At 47.8% G+C, this 16,402-nt stretch overlaps 8 protein-coding genes across 8 annotated transcripts; 3 read left to right on the plus strand and 5 right to left on the minus strand.

The window, feature by feature from the left end:
* Nucleotides 1-142: 142 nt before the first annotated feature.
* TERG_02328 (uncharacterized protein) lies at nucleotides 143-1,267 on the minus strand (the record flags this gene model as incomplete). Its single annotated transcript, XM_003237562.1, has 2 exons — nucleotides 143-1,160; nucleotides 1,233-1,267. 2 exons carry the CDS (start codon nucleotides 1,265-1,267, stop codon nucleotides 143-145), a joined length of 1,053 nt encoding a protein of 350 aa, XP_003237610.1.
* A 600-nt stretch (nucleotides 1,268-1,867) lies between these two features.
* On the plus strand, nucleotides 1,868-2,839 carry TERG_11833 (uncharacterized protein). The gene has a single exon (XM_047750885.1). It carries the CDS (start codon nucleotides 2,318-2,320, stop codon nucleotides 2,696-2,698), a length of 381 nt encoding a protein of 126 aa, XP_047605635.1. The 5' UTR covers nucleotides 1,868-2,317; the 3' UTR covers nucleotides 2,699-2,839.
* A 46-nt stretch (nucleotides 2,840-2,885) lies between these two features.
* Nucleotides 2,886-5,379, minus strand: TERG_02330 (uncharacterized protein). The gene has a single exon (XM_003237564.2). It carries the CDS (start codon nucleotides 4,904-4,906, stop codon nucleotides 3,701-3,703), a length of 1,206 nt encoding a protein of 401 aa, XP_003237612.1. The 5' UTR covers nucleotides 4,907-5,379; the 3' UTR covers nucleotides 2,886-3,700.
* A 911-nt stretch (nucleotides 5,380-6,290) lies between these two features.
* TERG_02331 (uncharacterized protein) lies at nucleotides 6,291-9,377 on the plus strand (the record flags this gene model as incomplete). Its single annotated transcript, XM_003237565.2, has 1 exon — nucleotides 6,291-9,377. One exon carries the CDS (start codon nucleotides 6,291-6,293, stop codon nucleotides 9,375-9,377), a length of 3,087 nt encoding a protein of 1,028 aa, XP_003237613.2.
* A 1,268-nt stretch (nucleotides 9,378-10,645) lies between these two features.
* TERG_02332 (uncharacterized protein) lies at nucleotides 10,646-11,174 on the minus strand (the record flags this gene model as incomplete). Its single annotated transcript, XM_003237567.1, has 2 exons — nucleotides 10,646-11,029; nucleotides 11,076-11,174. The coding sequence occupies 2 exons, from the start codon at nucleotides 11,172-11,174 to the stop codon at nucleotides 10,646-10,648; spliced, it is 483 nt and encodes a 160-aa protein (XP_003237615.1).
* A 284-nt stretch (nucleotides 11,175-11,458) lies between these two features.
* Nucleotides 11,459-13,247, minus strand: TERG_02333 (uncharacterized protein; the record flags this gene model as incomplete). Its single annotated transcript, XM_003237568.1, has 2 exons — nucleotides 11,459-11,795; nucleotides 11,851-13,247. The coding sequence occupies 2 exons, from the start codon at nucleotides 13,245-13,247 to the stop codon at nucleotides 11,459-11,461; spliced, it is 1,734 nt and encodes a 577-aa protein (XP_003237616.1).
* Nucleotides 13,248-13,734: 487 nt separating this feature from the next.
* TERG_02334 (uncharacterized protein) lies at nucleotides 13,735-14,667 on the plus strand (the record flags this gene model as incomplete). Its single annotated transcript, XM_047747900.1, has 1 exon — nucleotides 13,735-14,667. One exon carries the CDS (start codon nucleotides 13,735-13,737, stop codon nucleotides 14,665-14,667), a length of 933 nt encoding a protein of 310 aa, XP_047603869.1.
* Nucleotides 14,668-14,888: 221 nt separating this feature from the next.
* On the minus strand, nucleotides 14,889-15,994 carry TERG_02335 (uncharacterized protein; the record flags this gene model as incomplete). Its single annotated transcript, XM_003237570.2, has 1 exon — nucleotides 14,889-15,994. Exon 1 carries the CDS (start codon nucleotides 15,282-15,284, stop codon nucleotides 14,889-14,891), a length of 396 nt encoding a protein of 131 aa, XP_003237618.1. The 5' UTR covers nucleotides 15,285-15,994.
* Nucleotides 15,995-16,402: the final 408 nt, after the last annotated feature.

Below are 16,402 nucleotides of genomic sequence, written 5' to 3' on the forward strand. Positions count from 1 at the left end.
TATACTGTCAAGCGTTTCCCTTCTAGGTCCTCGCTGGTGTCTTGTGTATTTACAAAAAAGTTTAGAATATGATACCTGAAATGTCATGATATGGATATCTTTGAATATATATTCCGGTTTAGCAATCAAAACCAAGAGCATTTTACTCTCTCTTGCTAGCCATAAGCTTTCTATACTGCTCCACGATGCTTTGTCTCTCGCTGGCTAGCTCTTCTCTTCGTCTCAAACTACCAGCAGCAGCAGGGACATCAGCAACATGGACCTTTGCACCTCCCATTCCGCGCACTTTAAATATTTCTCTGGGTTTTGCTAGCTTCTCTGGAGGAGCTTGAACAACGTCCGCCGGATTGATTGGCTTCGTAACATTTGCTCTCTTATTCAATTTTGCCCATGGATCGTCGTCGTCATCGCTACTTATGGCGTGGTCGTCACCAACGCCATCATCAATTCCCTTCTTCTTTTTCTTCTTCTTTTTCTGTGCTAAGCTGGTTTTCTTGCTTTTTCCCTTAACGCCAGCTCCGGCTTCACGCTCCCATTCCTTCCATAAGTCATTAATCTCCTCCTCCTCTCCTTCAGCTTCCTCAATTTCAGCCTGACGTTTCTCTCGGAACTTTCGATCTTCTTCGCGCCATTGGCTTTGTAGCCGTAACAATCTCTTCTCATGCTTTGTTTGTCGAGTATCCCTTATTTTGCCCAACACAGCGTCCTTGCCTCCCTTTGATAGCGATGCTCGTTTGGCTAATTCAGAAAATGGAAGCGCACGATCGACTCGGGCAGCAAACTCAGATATCCTTTCGCCTGGTAGAATCTTGGGAATATTAGCGTCCTTTGCGTCCGCTGCAGCCTTCGACTTGCTATTCTTGTTTTGCGCGTTCTGCTGATTTGTGTCATTTTGGCGTTTCCTTTTGCGACTGTTCTGTTCACCCGAGTCTAATTCCGCGTCTCGGTCTCCTTGTTTCCGCTTGCCGTTTGATTCCTGATAGACTCGCATGAGCCGAGCGAAGGCCTTGGGGGTGTCATCTTGTAGCGATTTGGTAGTAGACCGCTTCTGCTTGGGCCCTTTCTTTGTGTCTTGTCCACCTTTGGATTTTACATCGGCTTTTTCAAGTCTAGTAGGGAGGGATTTTGCGATCGAGGTTGGGGGGAGATCGTAATCGTCACTATTAACCTGTGAGTATTCGAAGATATATACGCAAAGATGAGCAGTAAAACCAGAATAAGCCTTTACTCACTCTCTGTTCCCTCGTCTCTTGTGTTTGTGAGGCATACTGAAATCTCAGTGTATTCAAATGTGGTCGTTGTTATTTCTTATTTTTATCAATTCAACTTTTCGGCCTTTGAAGGTTTGTAGTTTTTAGAGTTTTGGGGCTGATGCCAAGACTTTTCCTTTTTGTTGACGTTTTTCGATCTTCGGACTTTCAATCAACCTCAGTTGAAGACAACGACATTGATACGCTCAAGATGTCCATGGAACCCGAAGAGATGACACTATTGCATAAGATAGATGCATACAGAGAATTTGGAGCTTAATCATGCCATCAGAAATATACCCAACACAACTTGCATTCCTCCTTATCGAGAATGCTTTGAGATACGCGTGATGACAAGCAAAAGACATAGAGATATCGATTATCTTATGTACAAAATATTTCAATGCCGAAATAACTAATAAGGGATCTATTGACTGGAATATGGGAAGATAAAAAAGAGCAATATGAAACAAGAAGATTAATTAGACAAGGCTGGTTCACGAGGCGTCAAGCCTTGTACCATCTCTCGCTTGAAAAGCGTTTAGCAGGCAACTGGCAAAGCAGGGACGTCGGAGGCGGTCTCGCCAAGGGCAACCTCGGCAGCACGGCGGCGGACGAGGCCAGGAAGAACCTTTCCGCCTCCGTACTTCCATTGGGGGAGCTCCTCGCGGAGGACGGTGTTGACGTCCTCGAGAGCATTGAGACGCTGAAGGAGGCTGGAAGTGGCAACGTTTCCTGGGCCGACGTTGAAGGTCCAAGAGACGAGAGCACCATACTGGTTCTCGTTGAGGTGGACACCATCAGCAGTCTTCAAGGTGATGGTCTGCTGGGGGGCCTATAGTATTATATCACTCGTTAACAACTTTATACGTCCACCTAAAAGGCCATGGAAGGGTATGCGTACCTTGACGTCCTGGATGAGGAGCTGGGTGGCAGTATCCTCAGTGAGAGGGAATGGGAAGCCAACTTCTCCGCAGTTCTTGCTCTGGCAGAGATGGCCGTAGCCGACGGTTGGGAGACCAACTGGGTCAGGAGCAGGTGCTGGGACGAAGCCCTCGAACTCCTTGATGAGAGCGATAGTAGCAGGATTAACGTCTGGGCCAACACAACCTCTGGTGGAGATCTGCATTGGAGCTGCAAGAGCGGCTGGGAGGAAGGAGATGGCAGAGATGAAGATTGTGGAACGCATTCTGATTGATGAGTGGGTTGGTTTGAAAGATGGATTGAAGCTTGGAGTTTGGGATGGTTGTTGTTGTCGTCTTGTTGTCTTGCTTGTTTGGATATCTTCATGGACGGGTTCTGTCGAGGTTTATATAGACCTCTTCTCTCCGGCTTCTTTCCTCTCAAGTCAGAGTATACGAGCTTACTCTCTTGATCATCTCTCCCTTGGACCACTGTTCCCGCAGCAGGGAGTCCATTGCTACCTCTTCAAGCATCGCGACTGGTGATGCGTGATTTCAGCCTGGTGCATAGGTTGGCTTAATCCGTATTTTCGGTGACAGGAGATGGAGAGGTAGCCACATTTCGTGAAGCACAGCCTCTCGTGTCCTTGAGTCCCGCCGTCCCCATCGACGATCACCAAGAGCCCTACGGCCCCTTTGCCGTGTAACGCAGCGGGGATATGGACGATCTGCGGTTTGGTCCTGCCAGTCCCCTATCCACGTTGCCCCTGAGGCTCGTATAACAGAGTGATTATTCACTAATAATAGAAACATTCTGGGACTAGCTTGGATCAACTTAATTTGAACTGCAATGAAACGTTCCTTGCACAAGACTGCTACCCTTTTACTCCCTTATATTAAGGTACGATGTAGTAGCCCCGAAGTCAGGCTTGGTTGATTGGTTGCACCCTTCGTTTTTATGGAGGCTGGACTGTCAATCATCTCGAGTTCACTTGAGGCTAACAGCGACAATGAAGCAAAGAATAGCAGCATGTGTGGACGATCAGCAACTACTCAGGACCTCAACCAAAAATCTGCCGTGCTTTGGCAGCTGAGGACTGCATGCAACTACCTGGTTCTTGGTGCAGATTGGAAGATCTGTTAAATGAGATAGCCTCGTCATCGGAATTTGCCCATCGATATCAGCAACCTTACAGGAAAAGAAATACCTGTCAAGGGATATGCCAATAATAGAACATAGAGGAAACAAGGAAACATGCAGTACGGAGGTCTCCACCATAAGTCTTCAACACCCCCCTAAAATACTAGTGTTTTATATACAGTGGCTTTACAAACCAGCTAATCCTGCTTTGTCTCTAGGTGCCTCAATATTTTATATCACTGGCCCCTTTTTCCACCAGTCGCTAATAGTCTCTAGTATAATTGGTCAATAATCTGTTGAACCTAAGACACTTGTACAGCAATTACAGCCAAAAATACAAGGGGGGTGTTGAAGACTTATGGTGGAGACCTCCGTAAGTATATACACAAAAAGTCTACAGGTCTATTCTACAAGGAGCCGAGGGCCTCTTCGCCGAACTCACGCTGAATGCTCCCTTCCGCCCTGAGCATATGGCTCAGCCAATCTCGGGCATTCTCAAAGTCTGGAGCACCAAACTTCACGAGGACAAACCCATTGCGTACTCGAGCAGCCGTCCATGTTACATTTCCGTGGCGCATCTCTGCCGGTTCCGTCGTGTCGTTGTGATCATCATATTTCTGGTTGTTATTGACATGCTCGTTTGTGTGCGTGGGATAGTACGTGGAGCTCGACGACCAATTCTGACCACCGATCCTGGGTTGTGAAATAAAGGCTTCCATGAAGAAGTCAGCAAGGGACTCGAACAGAGGTCCGTGGATGATCAGCGTCCCCAGGACGCCATGAGGATGAGCGCGAGAGCGGACTGAAGTCTGTGACTGGGTAGAAGACATATAGCTTTCTGCAGAGATGTCAGGGTCGCTGGCATCTAGCTGCTTCTGTGCGGCTGTCTCGTTGTTCAAGATCACCGCATCTCGGAGCAGCAACCTCTTCTTCCCGGTCTTGCAGTCCTCAAGCCAGATTTCATTTCTCCCAGTCCATGAATCAAAAGACCAATTCTCTCCTCTGGCACTACGCCCTTCCGTGACCCAGTCGAGGACACAGAGGCTGCCTTTGTGAGCCGGTTTAGTGACACCTTGGTCGCCCTGTGAGCTGCCTGCAGCCTTGCTGTGGTCCCCATGGAGCAGAGTGAATGTCTGGAATTGGTCATACCGACTATCTGCAAATGGCGCAGATGGGTCAGGCAGCAAGCACAACCCAGACTCACGGCCCAATTGGACTTTGAGGGTCTGTTTGCTCCGGTCATTATCGGTCTTGGGGATGGGTCTTTTCCTGCCACCCTGGGCCTCGGTCTTGTATATCTTCGTGCTCCCCTGTGGAGTGGTGACCACAAGCCTTCCCCTCGGCTTTACTGTCACAGAGACATCAATGTGGTCTCCCGGAAGAAGACCGCCGCCATATGTAAGAAGATAGAGGTGTAAAGGGGGTGTGGCGGTGGCCGGGTACCTGGACTTTAATTCACCCTCGGGGGTGCGCGAGAGGAGCTTAAGAGGATAATTGTAAGAAACGGTCGATAGAGACGGTATAGCCGGTGGAAGGACTGTGAGAACGACCTCGCCGCGGCCAGAGCTGTTGGCAAAGGCCGACGGCGCAAAGGGGGAGTTGAGAATCGGCATTGCGCCGTGTCTAGGTCAGGGGCCTCCTCATCGATTGACAGCCGCCAGGTAGTTCCAAGGAGCTATCAAAGCGCACGATCAAGCGGTCTCCAAAGAGAATAGCGATCCTTGAAGAAGCGAACCAGCAGTGAGTGATGATGAGAAGAACCGAAGACTTGAAGCCGTCGTGGAAGATGAAAAAGCCGGAGATGAAGAAGTTGAAGATTATCAAAATCGCTTTTTGCGGGGGAAAACGGGAAAGATAAGCAATTATTACCGTACCTTGTAATATTACATACGGTACATCTTATCCTGGCTTATCGTGTGGAAGATGACAATATCTGTATGTAATAACGCATACCATACAGTAATAGAGATTGCAGCCTAACTTTTTCTATTCTTTCGCGCGTTCAAGTTTATCCAAAAAACAACGTCGAGACGACTTCAGCTTCGATGAATCTCGAGGAACGGAGCGAACCGATATCTCAGATCTCCCCCGGCCTGCTCAGTCGCATCTCCTTGAGTAGCTCGCACTGTTTCCCTTCCTCACCGGCCCGTTTTTGCGTGGAAAGCAAAAGGCAAAACATCTATATAGCGCGTCTCTTGAAGTGAGCTACATTACATTAAGTTGACCAGGAAGCCTTGCTAGAACAACCATTTCACCACCGAGAATAGCAAGGTACCGCCGCAGAAGAGCCTGAATATCGATCGCGTTACTATATACGATGGAGGCACCTGAGGATCGTGGCTCGAGTCCGCTCTCTGAGGTGGGCAGCGAGGCCGCACCTCAGGAAGACCAGGGACCGTCCAGACGACAGTCAGGGCGCGTTAGGCGGAAACCAGAGATATTCTCTTCACAGACATTCAATTCGAGCCGTCCAAAGCGGAAACGACAGTCTGAGGGTCACGATAACGAAGACGACGCGTCAAACGATGAATCGGACCAGGCGCAACAAGAGGACGAAGTCGATGAAGATGAACAGGATGATGAAAGTGAAGAAAGTGAAGGAGAGGCCGATGATGAAGAACTAAGGGCACGCAGACAGACGAAGAAAAGTGACTCGTCTAGCAGGAAACAGCAGAACAAGAAGTCAAAGGCGAAGCCGGCCGCTAAGAAGCAAAAGATCATGAACGGGATATCAACCGAGCTCGCCTTGCGTCCTATCACGAATGGACAGAAACCGAAGCCGCCAAGTAGGAAGAAGAAGCCTCGAATGAGACAAAGTGAGCTCGGTGACGAGGAAGGTTTATACGGTGCGTACGCCTTATTTGCTATCATTATTTTTTTTTTCTCTCCGGTGGTATTGCTAACGCGAATATAGCGGAGGTGTTTGGACGCGGTCATACTACTGAAGCTGTTGCGGCGGAATGGCTTACGAAATACGAAGAGCACAATATTAATGCAATGCGAGACCTGATCAATTTTGTCCTGAGATGCTCCGGAACCGATATTAAAGTTGAAAGCACTGATATTGAGGATGTGGACAACGTTTCCAACCGCCTCACAGACATCCAGGAAGAGTATCAGGCACAAGATATAACCGACTATCCACTTGTATCGAAAGCAAAGAACTTCAAGTCCTTCCAGTCCGTCTTGACTAGCTTTTTTGATGACCTTATTCGAACCATTCACAGCGCTTCTATCCTTTACAGTGACCCGGCCCTCTTCGAAAACATCCAGGCGTGGATCAGTTCAATGTCATCTGCCCCTATCAGACCGTTCAGACATACCGCCACGATTATCTCCCTTACCATCATGACTACGCTCTGCCATATTGCTAAAGAGGTATCCTCTAGCGTGTCTAATTCACGGACTCAACTCGAGACCGAGCGGAAAAAGAAATCCGCGAACAAGGGAAGAATCAGTGCGCTACAGACCAAGATCAAGGAAGGACAGAAGAGACTGGAAGCAATTGATGACATGCTTCGCGACTCTTTTGATGCAGTCTTTGTTCACCGGTACAGAGACGTCGATCCTAAAATCAGACAAGAGTGCATGGGTCTCCTGGGCCTCTGGATCAGTCTGTACAAGGACATGTTTTTTGACGGCCAGTATCTTCGATATCTCGGATGGGTACTCTCGGATACGGTAGCAGCCACCAGGTCGGTTGTTGTACACCAGTTGCATAAATTGTTCCAGAATAAAGATAACATTCCTGGCTTGCGAGGCTTCACTGAGCGTTTCCGGCCTAGAATAGTGGAAATGGCTGTGAGGGATGCAGAGCCTGGAGTCCGCGCTGCTACGGTAGAGCTACTGGACGTTATCCGTGATGCTAGCCTTTTAGAACCTGACGATATCGACAGCATAGGCAGGCTTGTATTTGACATTGAACCCCGAGTGCGCAAAGCTGCTGGAAAGTTCTTTGTTGCGAATATTATTGATGTCTACGAATCGTCAACTGAGAGTATGGAGGAAGAGGTCAATGAATTCTTTGGTGAAGAAGACGAGGAAAATCATGATACCCCGAACCGCTCCTGGATCAAGTTCAAGTGCCTTGTGGATATGTTGCAGGTTTACGACGCGCAAGAATCTGAACTGCACGATGAAAATGATCAGTCGACTTCTCGATACGCTCCGTTTGGCAATTCGATCGGCTCGAGGTTCGTCTTAGCCACCGAATCAATCTACCCTCATTTCAAGGAGTTTGAACACTGGGAATCGTTGGCTGGATACCTCCTTTATGATCATTCGCAGATCTCTGAACCCACAGATGACAATGACACAACAGCTGCCATCAAATGCCTATATAAACTGAACGAAGGACAGGAAACTATTCTGCTCGAGGTACTCGAGTGTGCTGTCAAATTGCATATTCAGGTAGTCTCAAAGTCGGATGTAGACAAAAAAGGGAGGAAGACAAAACAGTCGGTTCAGGTGATGGAAGAACGACTCGAGTCTATCGCACACAACTTGTCCCAGATAATACCCCGGCTCTTGAATAAATTCGGTGCTGTACCAGAAGCTGCATCCCCAGTTCTTCGATTAGAACACCTTGTCAACCTCGATCTCATACAGGAAATACAAAAGGATGCAGCCGCCTACTCTGATCTTTTGAACAATATCAATCAACAATTCTTGACGCATTCTAATCAAGCGGTCCTAGCCGAGGCTACAGTAGCTTTCCTACGTGCTCGATCATCAGACGAGCTGAAGGAGGCTATGGAAAGCAAGATCCAGGAACTCTGGGATGATACCGTTGATTCTTTGAATAATATACTGGAAAATAAAAAGGAACCTGAAAGCGCGAAGCTGCCAAAAGGTGCTATTGCCACTCTCTCTAGCACTGTGATGCGCATTTCGAACCTTGCTAGCATATCAGATTGCACCTTGATCCTGGAAACGGTACCTCGAACAGCCTCAAAGAAACAAAATAAACGTGCTGAAGCTCCTATTGACTTACTTCTCTCTCTGGCCAAACGAAGTCTTCGTGAAGAGGACGACGATGATGTGAACAAATTTGAGCAAGATATTGCTCTGCATACTTTCAAGACGCTGTTGGTCTACTTCATGTGGAAGATCCAAAACCTGACGGCAGCTGTTACCACTGGTAGCAACAAGGGTGCTTATAATGCTGAATACTTCGAGTCTCTTTCTCAGAGACGCGAGTCCTTTATCGCAACGCTCTCTGCCCTTATGCAACCACATGGCTCGGGTATAAAACATGTCAAGCTTGCCGCTACAACAACACTGCTTGACTTACAGACAGCGTTTGGCACACTTCGACATGCAGCGCCTCCTGGGAAGAATTTCACCTCTATGACAAAAGATGACCTGGAATTCCAAGTTCAAGAACTTCCTCAGGAGATCAACCCAGAGATCCGCAATGTTCTATCCCGACTTCACGACAGCGCCGAGCAGACGTTTGCCAAAAAATCAAAACGAAAGCTTGATGTGGCGGTAGATGCGGAGCCGGCGGAGAGTGAAAGTGAAATGGATCTCAACTCAGATGACGAGGAAGGCGATGCGAGTGATGCAGACGAGAATGAGGAAGAGGCTAAACGTTCCATTCTGCTTGCTGAGCAGAGACTCTGTGAGCTCACTGGAAAGATCGTTCTCGCTATCATTGGTCGGGTGTTAGACGTGTCTGGCCCTCAGGCTGGAAAACTGCGGCGTAAGCTACTCAGAAACAAATCGCGTTTAGGTCAGAATTATAAGGAGGTCCTCTCGTATCTGGAAGACAGCCAAAAGGATGGCCCCGCAAGTCGAAGACGAGTTGCAACCAAGGGCAAAGAACCGGAAGGCCAGGAAGATACTGCCGCTAACGGGGTTGCACCAAACACTCGCGGCGGGAAAATCAAGTCTACCGAACTGGTCGAGGATGATGACGAAGAGGAGGAAGATGCAATTGTCGGAGATGAAGATGATGAAGAAAACCTACGAGCTCGCGGCCTAATTGAAGACGAAGAAGAGCAACCCGCTGTTAGTGACGGCGAAGAAGAACGAGAAGCAGCCTCACCCTCTCCGGATGAAGATGATATAATGGGAGATTGAGCGGGATTATCCTCTGCTATCAAAATTAGAGACAGTGATGATTTTATGAACTGGGACCTGATGCACTGGGTGAATTTCCTTGACTTCTTTTCATTCTTATACAAGACATTCCACCTACGGTTTGATTTACTATTAATCTGCCTGTATTTATACTTTAACTGTCCCCCCCGAACCATTTTGATTTCGAATGTTTTATACACTATTCCACGTTATAGGTACATTGTTCTTCTACGGCGATCTCCTCCCATTGGCTTGAAACAGGTATCCATCCCCCTTTGCTCCTACTAATGTACTACCTAGACCCTTTTCATGTTACAATAATGTGACTCCCAGCCAGCACCGACTAACGCAGACTTCTTGTTTATACATTATTTGGCATATATTCGCCCACGGGTGCGACCCGACCTATTCCTGTGGCAAAAGGCTGCTTGCGGTGACAATTTCGCAGTGAATAATAATCACACTGATCAGCGATGATAACAAGTGATCGTAGCCAACGAAGATCTGCCAGATGCCAAACAACAACAACTTAATAAAGCATTTCTCACCTGGCATTTATATACTACAAGCTATAAATCATCCAAGATGGACGTATGTAGCCAGTGTCCCCTTCCACAGCCGTACTTCCTGTGCATTCAGTGCGGAACAGACAATGCATGCCGATGCAAGATCGTAGGCCGAACACTCGGTGAGAAGCTCTAACAATTGAACACAAGCGTCTAGATATTTGAGAGCTGACATTATCTCCATTCCTAGGTTTCTGGGCCGCAGTGTTGGCAGCAGTATGTTAACTAGGACTATACAACTTATTAGATCAGTGTCTAATGCATACCTAGATCGTATGCTATCCCGCGGCTTTATTCTGCGGATGCTGTGCCACAGAGATGGGCAAGAAGTGAGGCTCTGATATTGATAACTCTCTTATCTAAGCTGATAGTTACTTCGGTTTGATATAGGGTCCAGGGGACGCCGGTTGATATAAACCAGTCTATAAGCAGAGCAATACCGTTCTGATAAGATATTATTGATCCATGATAACTGGCCAGGAGCTATAAACTGTCATGAAGCTGTTCATACTGAATAAAATCACTAGGCCGGGGAAATCAAATGACTACGATTTGGTGCGTAGATGAACAAGTATTGGTGAGACAGGGCAGGTGTTCAGTGGTTATTATTAGCAAGGAATTTCGGGGTAACTACGTACATTAATGCTCGCTATCAATTCAGGCCATTTCTCCAGCTAACAGTGTCTTTGGAGACGGGAATATCTACTCTCCATTATACATGAGCCGTGACTTGCTTCCCTCCAGCCATCGTTTACCAGCTGAATTTTCGTAGATGGTGCTCTTGATCTCCCTCTTGCACCAGAAACGCCCACAGCTAGGATCGCAAAGGTCCTTTGCCAGCTGAGGATTCTCCAGTATATCCTCATCGAGTGAGCCAGTACATATCTCGATCTCGGCTGGTAGCCCTATGTCTCTGAAATACAGGCTTGTACCACACTTAGGACAGAATCCACGGCGTCCTTGAGCGCTGGACTCGAACTCGGTGGGCGTTCCGTTCCATTTCACCGTGGATGGGTCGAAGGTGATCAAGTGGGCGATGATAGAACCGGCTGCTTTGCGGCATTGAGTGCACCAGCAAGTGTGAGGCTGGTTGAGTCAGTATATAGATAATTACGTATTGCTAGGAACATACATCTGGAGGCCAGGAGATGTCCTTTGGTATCTCAATAGTGTATTGGATTTCCTTGCATAGACATCCCCCAGTAAGACCGTTTGGTATTGGGATGGACATTCTTGAGGTAGATATCTTCAATGTCTCTACAGGATCAAAGGGAGTTGCACATTGTCAAGTTGTATTCGACGACTTATTTATACGAGCCGAGTTGAGATACGAGAACTAACCACAACAAGAGTCAAGGTCCTCTATTATAATATTTACAGGGCAGGTAATATATATTAATAATACATAATGCAATGATTAAACAAGCTGTAGTCAGACCAATCTCTTTTATAACCCGAAACCAGGACCAAAAAGAAGTGCATACACTCTATCATACATAGATATGAGCATCATCATCATCTAACTGTATCTTCTGGGGCGACTCGCCATGCACGCAGGGGGAGTCTCTGGAGTTTCATCACGGCTCCTCGGATGAAGAACCAGAAAGTGAGGGCACCAATGGCCACGCATAATATATTCGTATAGTAAAAGCCGTCACGGTCGACTCGGCAAACGCCGCCTCCAGAAAGGCAACGGTTCTTATCGGCTTCGAGAGAACAGGAGAAAGAAGTAGTGATGGGAGACTGTACTCCCCGCGGGGTCTTGGATGGAGGAACACAGGTTGCACTGTGGAGGCTGTCGACAAGTTTAAGAACAAAATATTTGGGGAAAGTTCCTCCAAGATTCGAGACGCTAGAAAAAAAAAGTTAGCAAACAGTTTTAATTAGTGTTCGAAGGGCATACGTACGTTGCGAGTAATGTCATGTAAGTACCGCCAATCGTTGGGTCGGATATCTTTGCATGGAATGCAGAGCAGGCAACGAACATGATAGTGTTCATCGAAGTGGATAACAGATGCTCGCCAATAACTGCAAACATGTACCATCCAGGGACAGCAGCACCGGGGGCGCTTGGATAAATCATGACAACAGCCTGGGCCAAGAGAGCAGCTACAAGGCGGCCTACAAATGACCAGCACCACAGCCTCATGGGAGTATATTCCGTTGACCATTTTCCAGCATAGTAACCGAGGGCAAGCTCAAACGGGAAGTCAACAAGAACAACCAGAGCCATATTATCCTGACCGAAACCCTTATCAATAAGTTTCAAGCTGGTCACGGCCTCGTTTGCCTGGAAGCCAATTTTTGCGATCAGATGTATGATGATGATGGTCTGGATATTGCTGAGTTTCAAGATCTTCCACATGCTCTTGTATACCTCAACAATGCCGTCCCTATCCTTTGAAGTTTCCTCCTTCTTGAGCACAGCCAATCCAATGGTCACGAGAAGGTATGCCCAACCCCAGAATTTCAGGTAACCACCTAGAGAGATTAGGCCTTCATCCGACGGCGTAGAGCGGAACCACGTATTAGCAAAATGCGGCGAGTTAAATGCCAAGAACACTGTATACGATAGGAAGTGCCCGGCCGTAAGGCCGACTGTCTGGGCGGTAGAGGCAAAGGCAATGTTCTGAGGTGAGATGAGAGAGATGGCCCAGCCGTCAACGGCAATATCCTGCGTTGCACAGAGGAAGACAAGGAAAAACCACCATTTGGTGAAGCCCCATATGCCGTCTCCTCCCTTATCAGCTGCTGCAGTCATCATATTGGCAATATGGCTACCAATATACACCATGGCCAAGCCAGAGATTGTCTGAATAGGCATGATCCAACTCTTCCGTCGTCCAAATCTCTGGCTCCAAACTGCGTCCACTATGGGGCTCCATAGAAGCTTCAGCGAGTATGGGTATGAAGCGAGCGAAAACACGCCGATCTGTCCGTAGGAGAGGTTCGGTTTAAGGAGAAAAGGTACCGACCCCATGGCCAAACCCATGGGCACGCCCTGGAGGAAGTATAGCATGCATAGCAGGAGGAAATTTCGTTTATCAGCCGCTGGTAGATCGCTGAAGCTGGTGCTCAAGGCCGCGGCAGATTGTGGAGTGGGCGGGGGAGAGTCGTCCAGGGAGAACTCTGGTCGGTCTATCACCCTAGAGGTATGCGTTGACGTCGACTCGAGGGAGACGCCCTTCTTCCGCATCTCTATCTGCGACTCCATGTTGCCGCCTGCGTTGGCGTGGCCGTTCGTGTGTAGGTTGAGGCTCTGCCGACTGGCTCGTTTTCTCACAGTACCGTTTTTGCGTTTCATTTGGGTCTTCTCTGTTTCGAAACCGGGTAAAACGAGAGGCAGGATGTATGTGCACGAGAATGCAGTGAGGCTATATCAGGCTAACTAGTTATGCCGGAGAATTTATGTGGAGAAGAGACAAGACATGGTTTCGTTTTGATCTATAGAAGGCAGAGAAGAGGTACGGCGGACTATATAGCACCGGATATGGCCTAGAGAACAGGTGTCAGCACGTCTTTAAGCCACAGATGAGGATACGAGCAGTGTCTAGTCACCATGAATAAGCCAAGATAGTCCGTACCTGAGTGAATCCCCCCTCCGGCGCCTATGAGGTCGCTTGCAAGGTGCAAGCTGTCCTTTTGCAAGAAAAAAAAATAAAGGTTGGAATTCGTGATATTTGCTGACTAAGCCGGTTGTTTACACCGACGTCCACTGAACGTCGACGACGAGGCACAACAGACGGCGTCGACCATGACAGACACCTAGACGGTGGTGATGAAGGATGGCAATGGCGGAAGAGGATCAGTCGGTGGCATTGGATGAGGAGATTTCTGCCGTGCGTGAAGAAAGTAGGTCTATTCTCGGTTTTATTCGTCCTGTTGAGCCAGCTAACAGTGACATAGTTCAAAAGCTCACGGCGCGAAGACAAGTCCTTTCAGCCAGTCTACTATCCAGTAGCACGATTAGAAACAGTCTTGAGTCGCATCTCTTGAGCCAGGTTGATTCAGATATGCCCCCCGCCATTGTCGAGTCCGGGAGACACGCTGAAACAAACCACCATCGCATCGTCTTTTCGGCTACTTCATTTCCGTTCAAGGACCCATCGCCTCATACAGACTCGCCTGATCTGCTTGGTGTTCGAATTGATGTTAATGTTCGTGATGGGACCTTTGTGAAGCCGTATTATCTACTTCTCAGACGCACAGGAGGCGATCATAAATCACTGCAAATACATCGGCATACCATACCGGTTTTCATACCGCTGAAGCATCTGGAACAAAAATATCTCCCGAACCAGGCATCTGAAGATGGGTCTGGTGGAGGATTAAAGCCATGGAAGCAAAGGAAGCAGAATCTCAAAGGTTTGGTGCGGGGACTGCGCCGTGAGCTTGTCGCATGGCACCTTCGACGAGATGTCATAACTGTTCTACAGGAACAGCTGGGCATTTCTAACCTAAACTCTACCGATATACCCGCAAGTACAACTGCATATAAACTCGGAATACTGTCTGTCACCGCTGCATCAGTTGAAGCTAGGTATATACGCTTCCAGTGGCAAGATGGACGCATTGGCAGAGTCAAGGTTTGCAATCGAGGGCTTGTCGAAAGGGTTATTATTATAGGCGATAACGGTCGTGACAAAATAACCGAAACTATAATCGCTGGAGGTGATACCCGTGCTGAGGGCATAATTCAACGGCTCCTTGATAGCGAAACGTGATTGCCCAAGTTCTCATTGTCTCAGGTTATACTAAAGAGGGACCTTTATCCTAACCAAACCGACAAGCCAACAACGGAAGAAAACATCAACGGCAAGTTTATAATATTAATGGTTACCTCAGGGGTGGCTTCGTTTATTATATACATTGTCAGATTAGGATATCCCCCAACATAAACAAACAACCGCACCATGTGCTTGTTGTCAAAGGAATCATGGTCGGCTCAGAACTGGAATTCCTCCATCCGCTTGGTGGTTGGCTTATAACAGTCAGTACGGAAGGAGCTGATCTTGTTGTCCATACCGATCTGGCCAAGGTCGCTAACACGAATATTGCGGCACCAGCTCTGACCAAGGTCACCGGTGCAGCCAAGGCCATTGAATGGGACGAAGCAACAGCGAGTGTGGTGCGTTGGGTCATCAGAGTACCATTCGATGGATGAAATCTTGTTGTTAAGGTCACCAACGCAGTGGCAGGCGCTGCCAGAAGCGCCTGGTCCGCCGGCAGTGAACTTTGGGCCCTGAGAGTTCTGGAGCTGATAAGCATTCAAACGCCAGGCGTTGGCGGAAGATGCAAGGACAAGGGCAGCAGCCGCAGCGACGGAGGATGAAACCTTCATTTCGTCTAGGTTCGCTACATATGCATAGTGTTAGGAACCTGCTTGTATACCCAGAGAAAGAGTACATGTCAAGGGCTTACAACTGATATATTTGGCTGAGAGATATCATCGTTTGTGAGGCTGGATGTGAAGATTTGCTTGCTGGTTTTACGGCCTGGATGGTGACATCAAGTCAGACCTTTTATACACGAACTTAACCCTATCATTACAAATTCACGACTTCAACGGCGTTGGCCACGTTCTATATCATCTGGAACTACTTGGCCAAACAATGCCTTCAACCCAACAGCTTGACTGCTTTCTGGCCTCTGGGCTATCTTAACTATTGAGCTCCAATTCGTATTTCCCAAAGCTACCCTCGGAGCAACATTGTGACGATATTGCGGGTATATAGAAGCAATAGAAAATCATTATATGTCCAAACTGAAGAGTCGGTGGAATTAATCAGATGCCCCTGGGGATGGTCTACTGGGATTCAAGTAGTTATACCCGTTCTAGCACACGAGCTCGTATTTGCCAAAGATAATCAAGACTCCTCTTGCTTTGTCGATTGATACCACGTGTGCGATAACCCGCTGGAAACATATCCATTTAAAGCGTCCTGCTTGAGGAGGATTGAATATTTTGTGTGGAGTGCTGTTTGAACGCCCACAGTCCTCTCGTATTAAGGCTGGCATTCCCCATGCTCTGGTTGAGACGTTGATATTAGCTCGAAGATCGTTAAATAAGGCGATCTCCGGGAGTGCCGGATCGACATAATTGCCAATGATCTTCTCCCTTATTTTTGACAATAATATATTATTATCCCGGTTGTAAAGATATGCCTATACCTTCCTTATCACACTACTAGACGTAAAGACATCAAATCATAAACCCTCCAACAGCAGAGATAGCTTCTCTCCATCTGGGGATTGACAACCAACCGAGGCCAGTAAGCCAGCCCAGCTCCCAAGATTCATGGTACAGGGAGAACTTGGCCATCCGACTTCTGGGCTCTAGAGTTTGGCTTACAATGCCCCTGAGCTTTATGCAATAGCTAGATGCCGGACTTCAAGATTGACAACCTCCGGTATGAAGGCATGATACACTGGAGAGACCCAGTACATTTTGACTGTTTA

The sequence above is a fragment of the Trichophyton rubrum genome (assembly GCF_000151425.1).
Source record: "Trichophyton rubrum CBS 118892 genomic scaffold supercont2.2, whole genome shotgun sequence".
Classification (NCBI taxonomy): Eukaryota; Fungi; Ascomycota; class Eurotiomycetes; order Onygenales; family Arthrodermataceae; genus Trichophyton; species Trichophyton rubrum.

Bases quoted from the DNA above. Each gene is read 5' to 3' on its own strand.
- TERG_11833 (XM_047750885.1), top strand. From the start codon at position 2,318: ATGAGAGCGATAGTAGCAGGATTAACGTCTGGGCCAACACAACCTCTG.
- TERG_02330 (XM_003237564.2), bottom strand. From the start codon at position 4,906: ATGCCGATTCTCAACTCCCCCTTTGCGCCGTCGGCCTTTGCCAACAGC.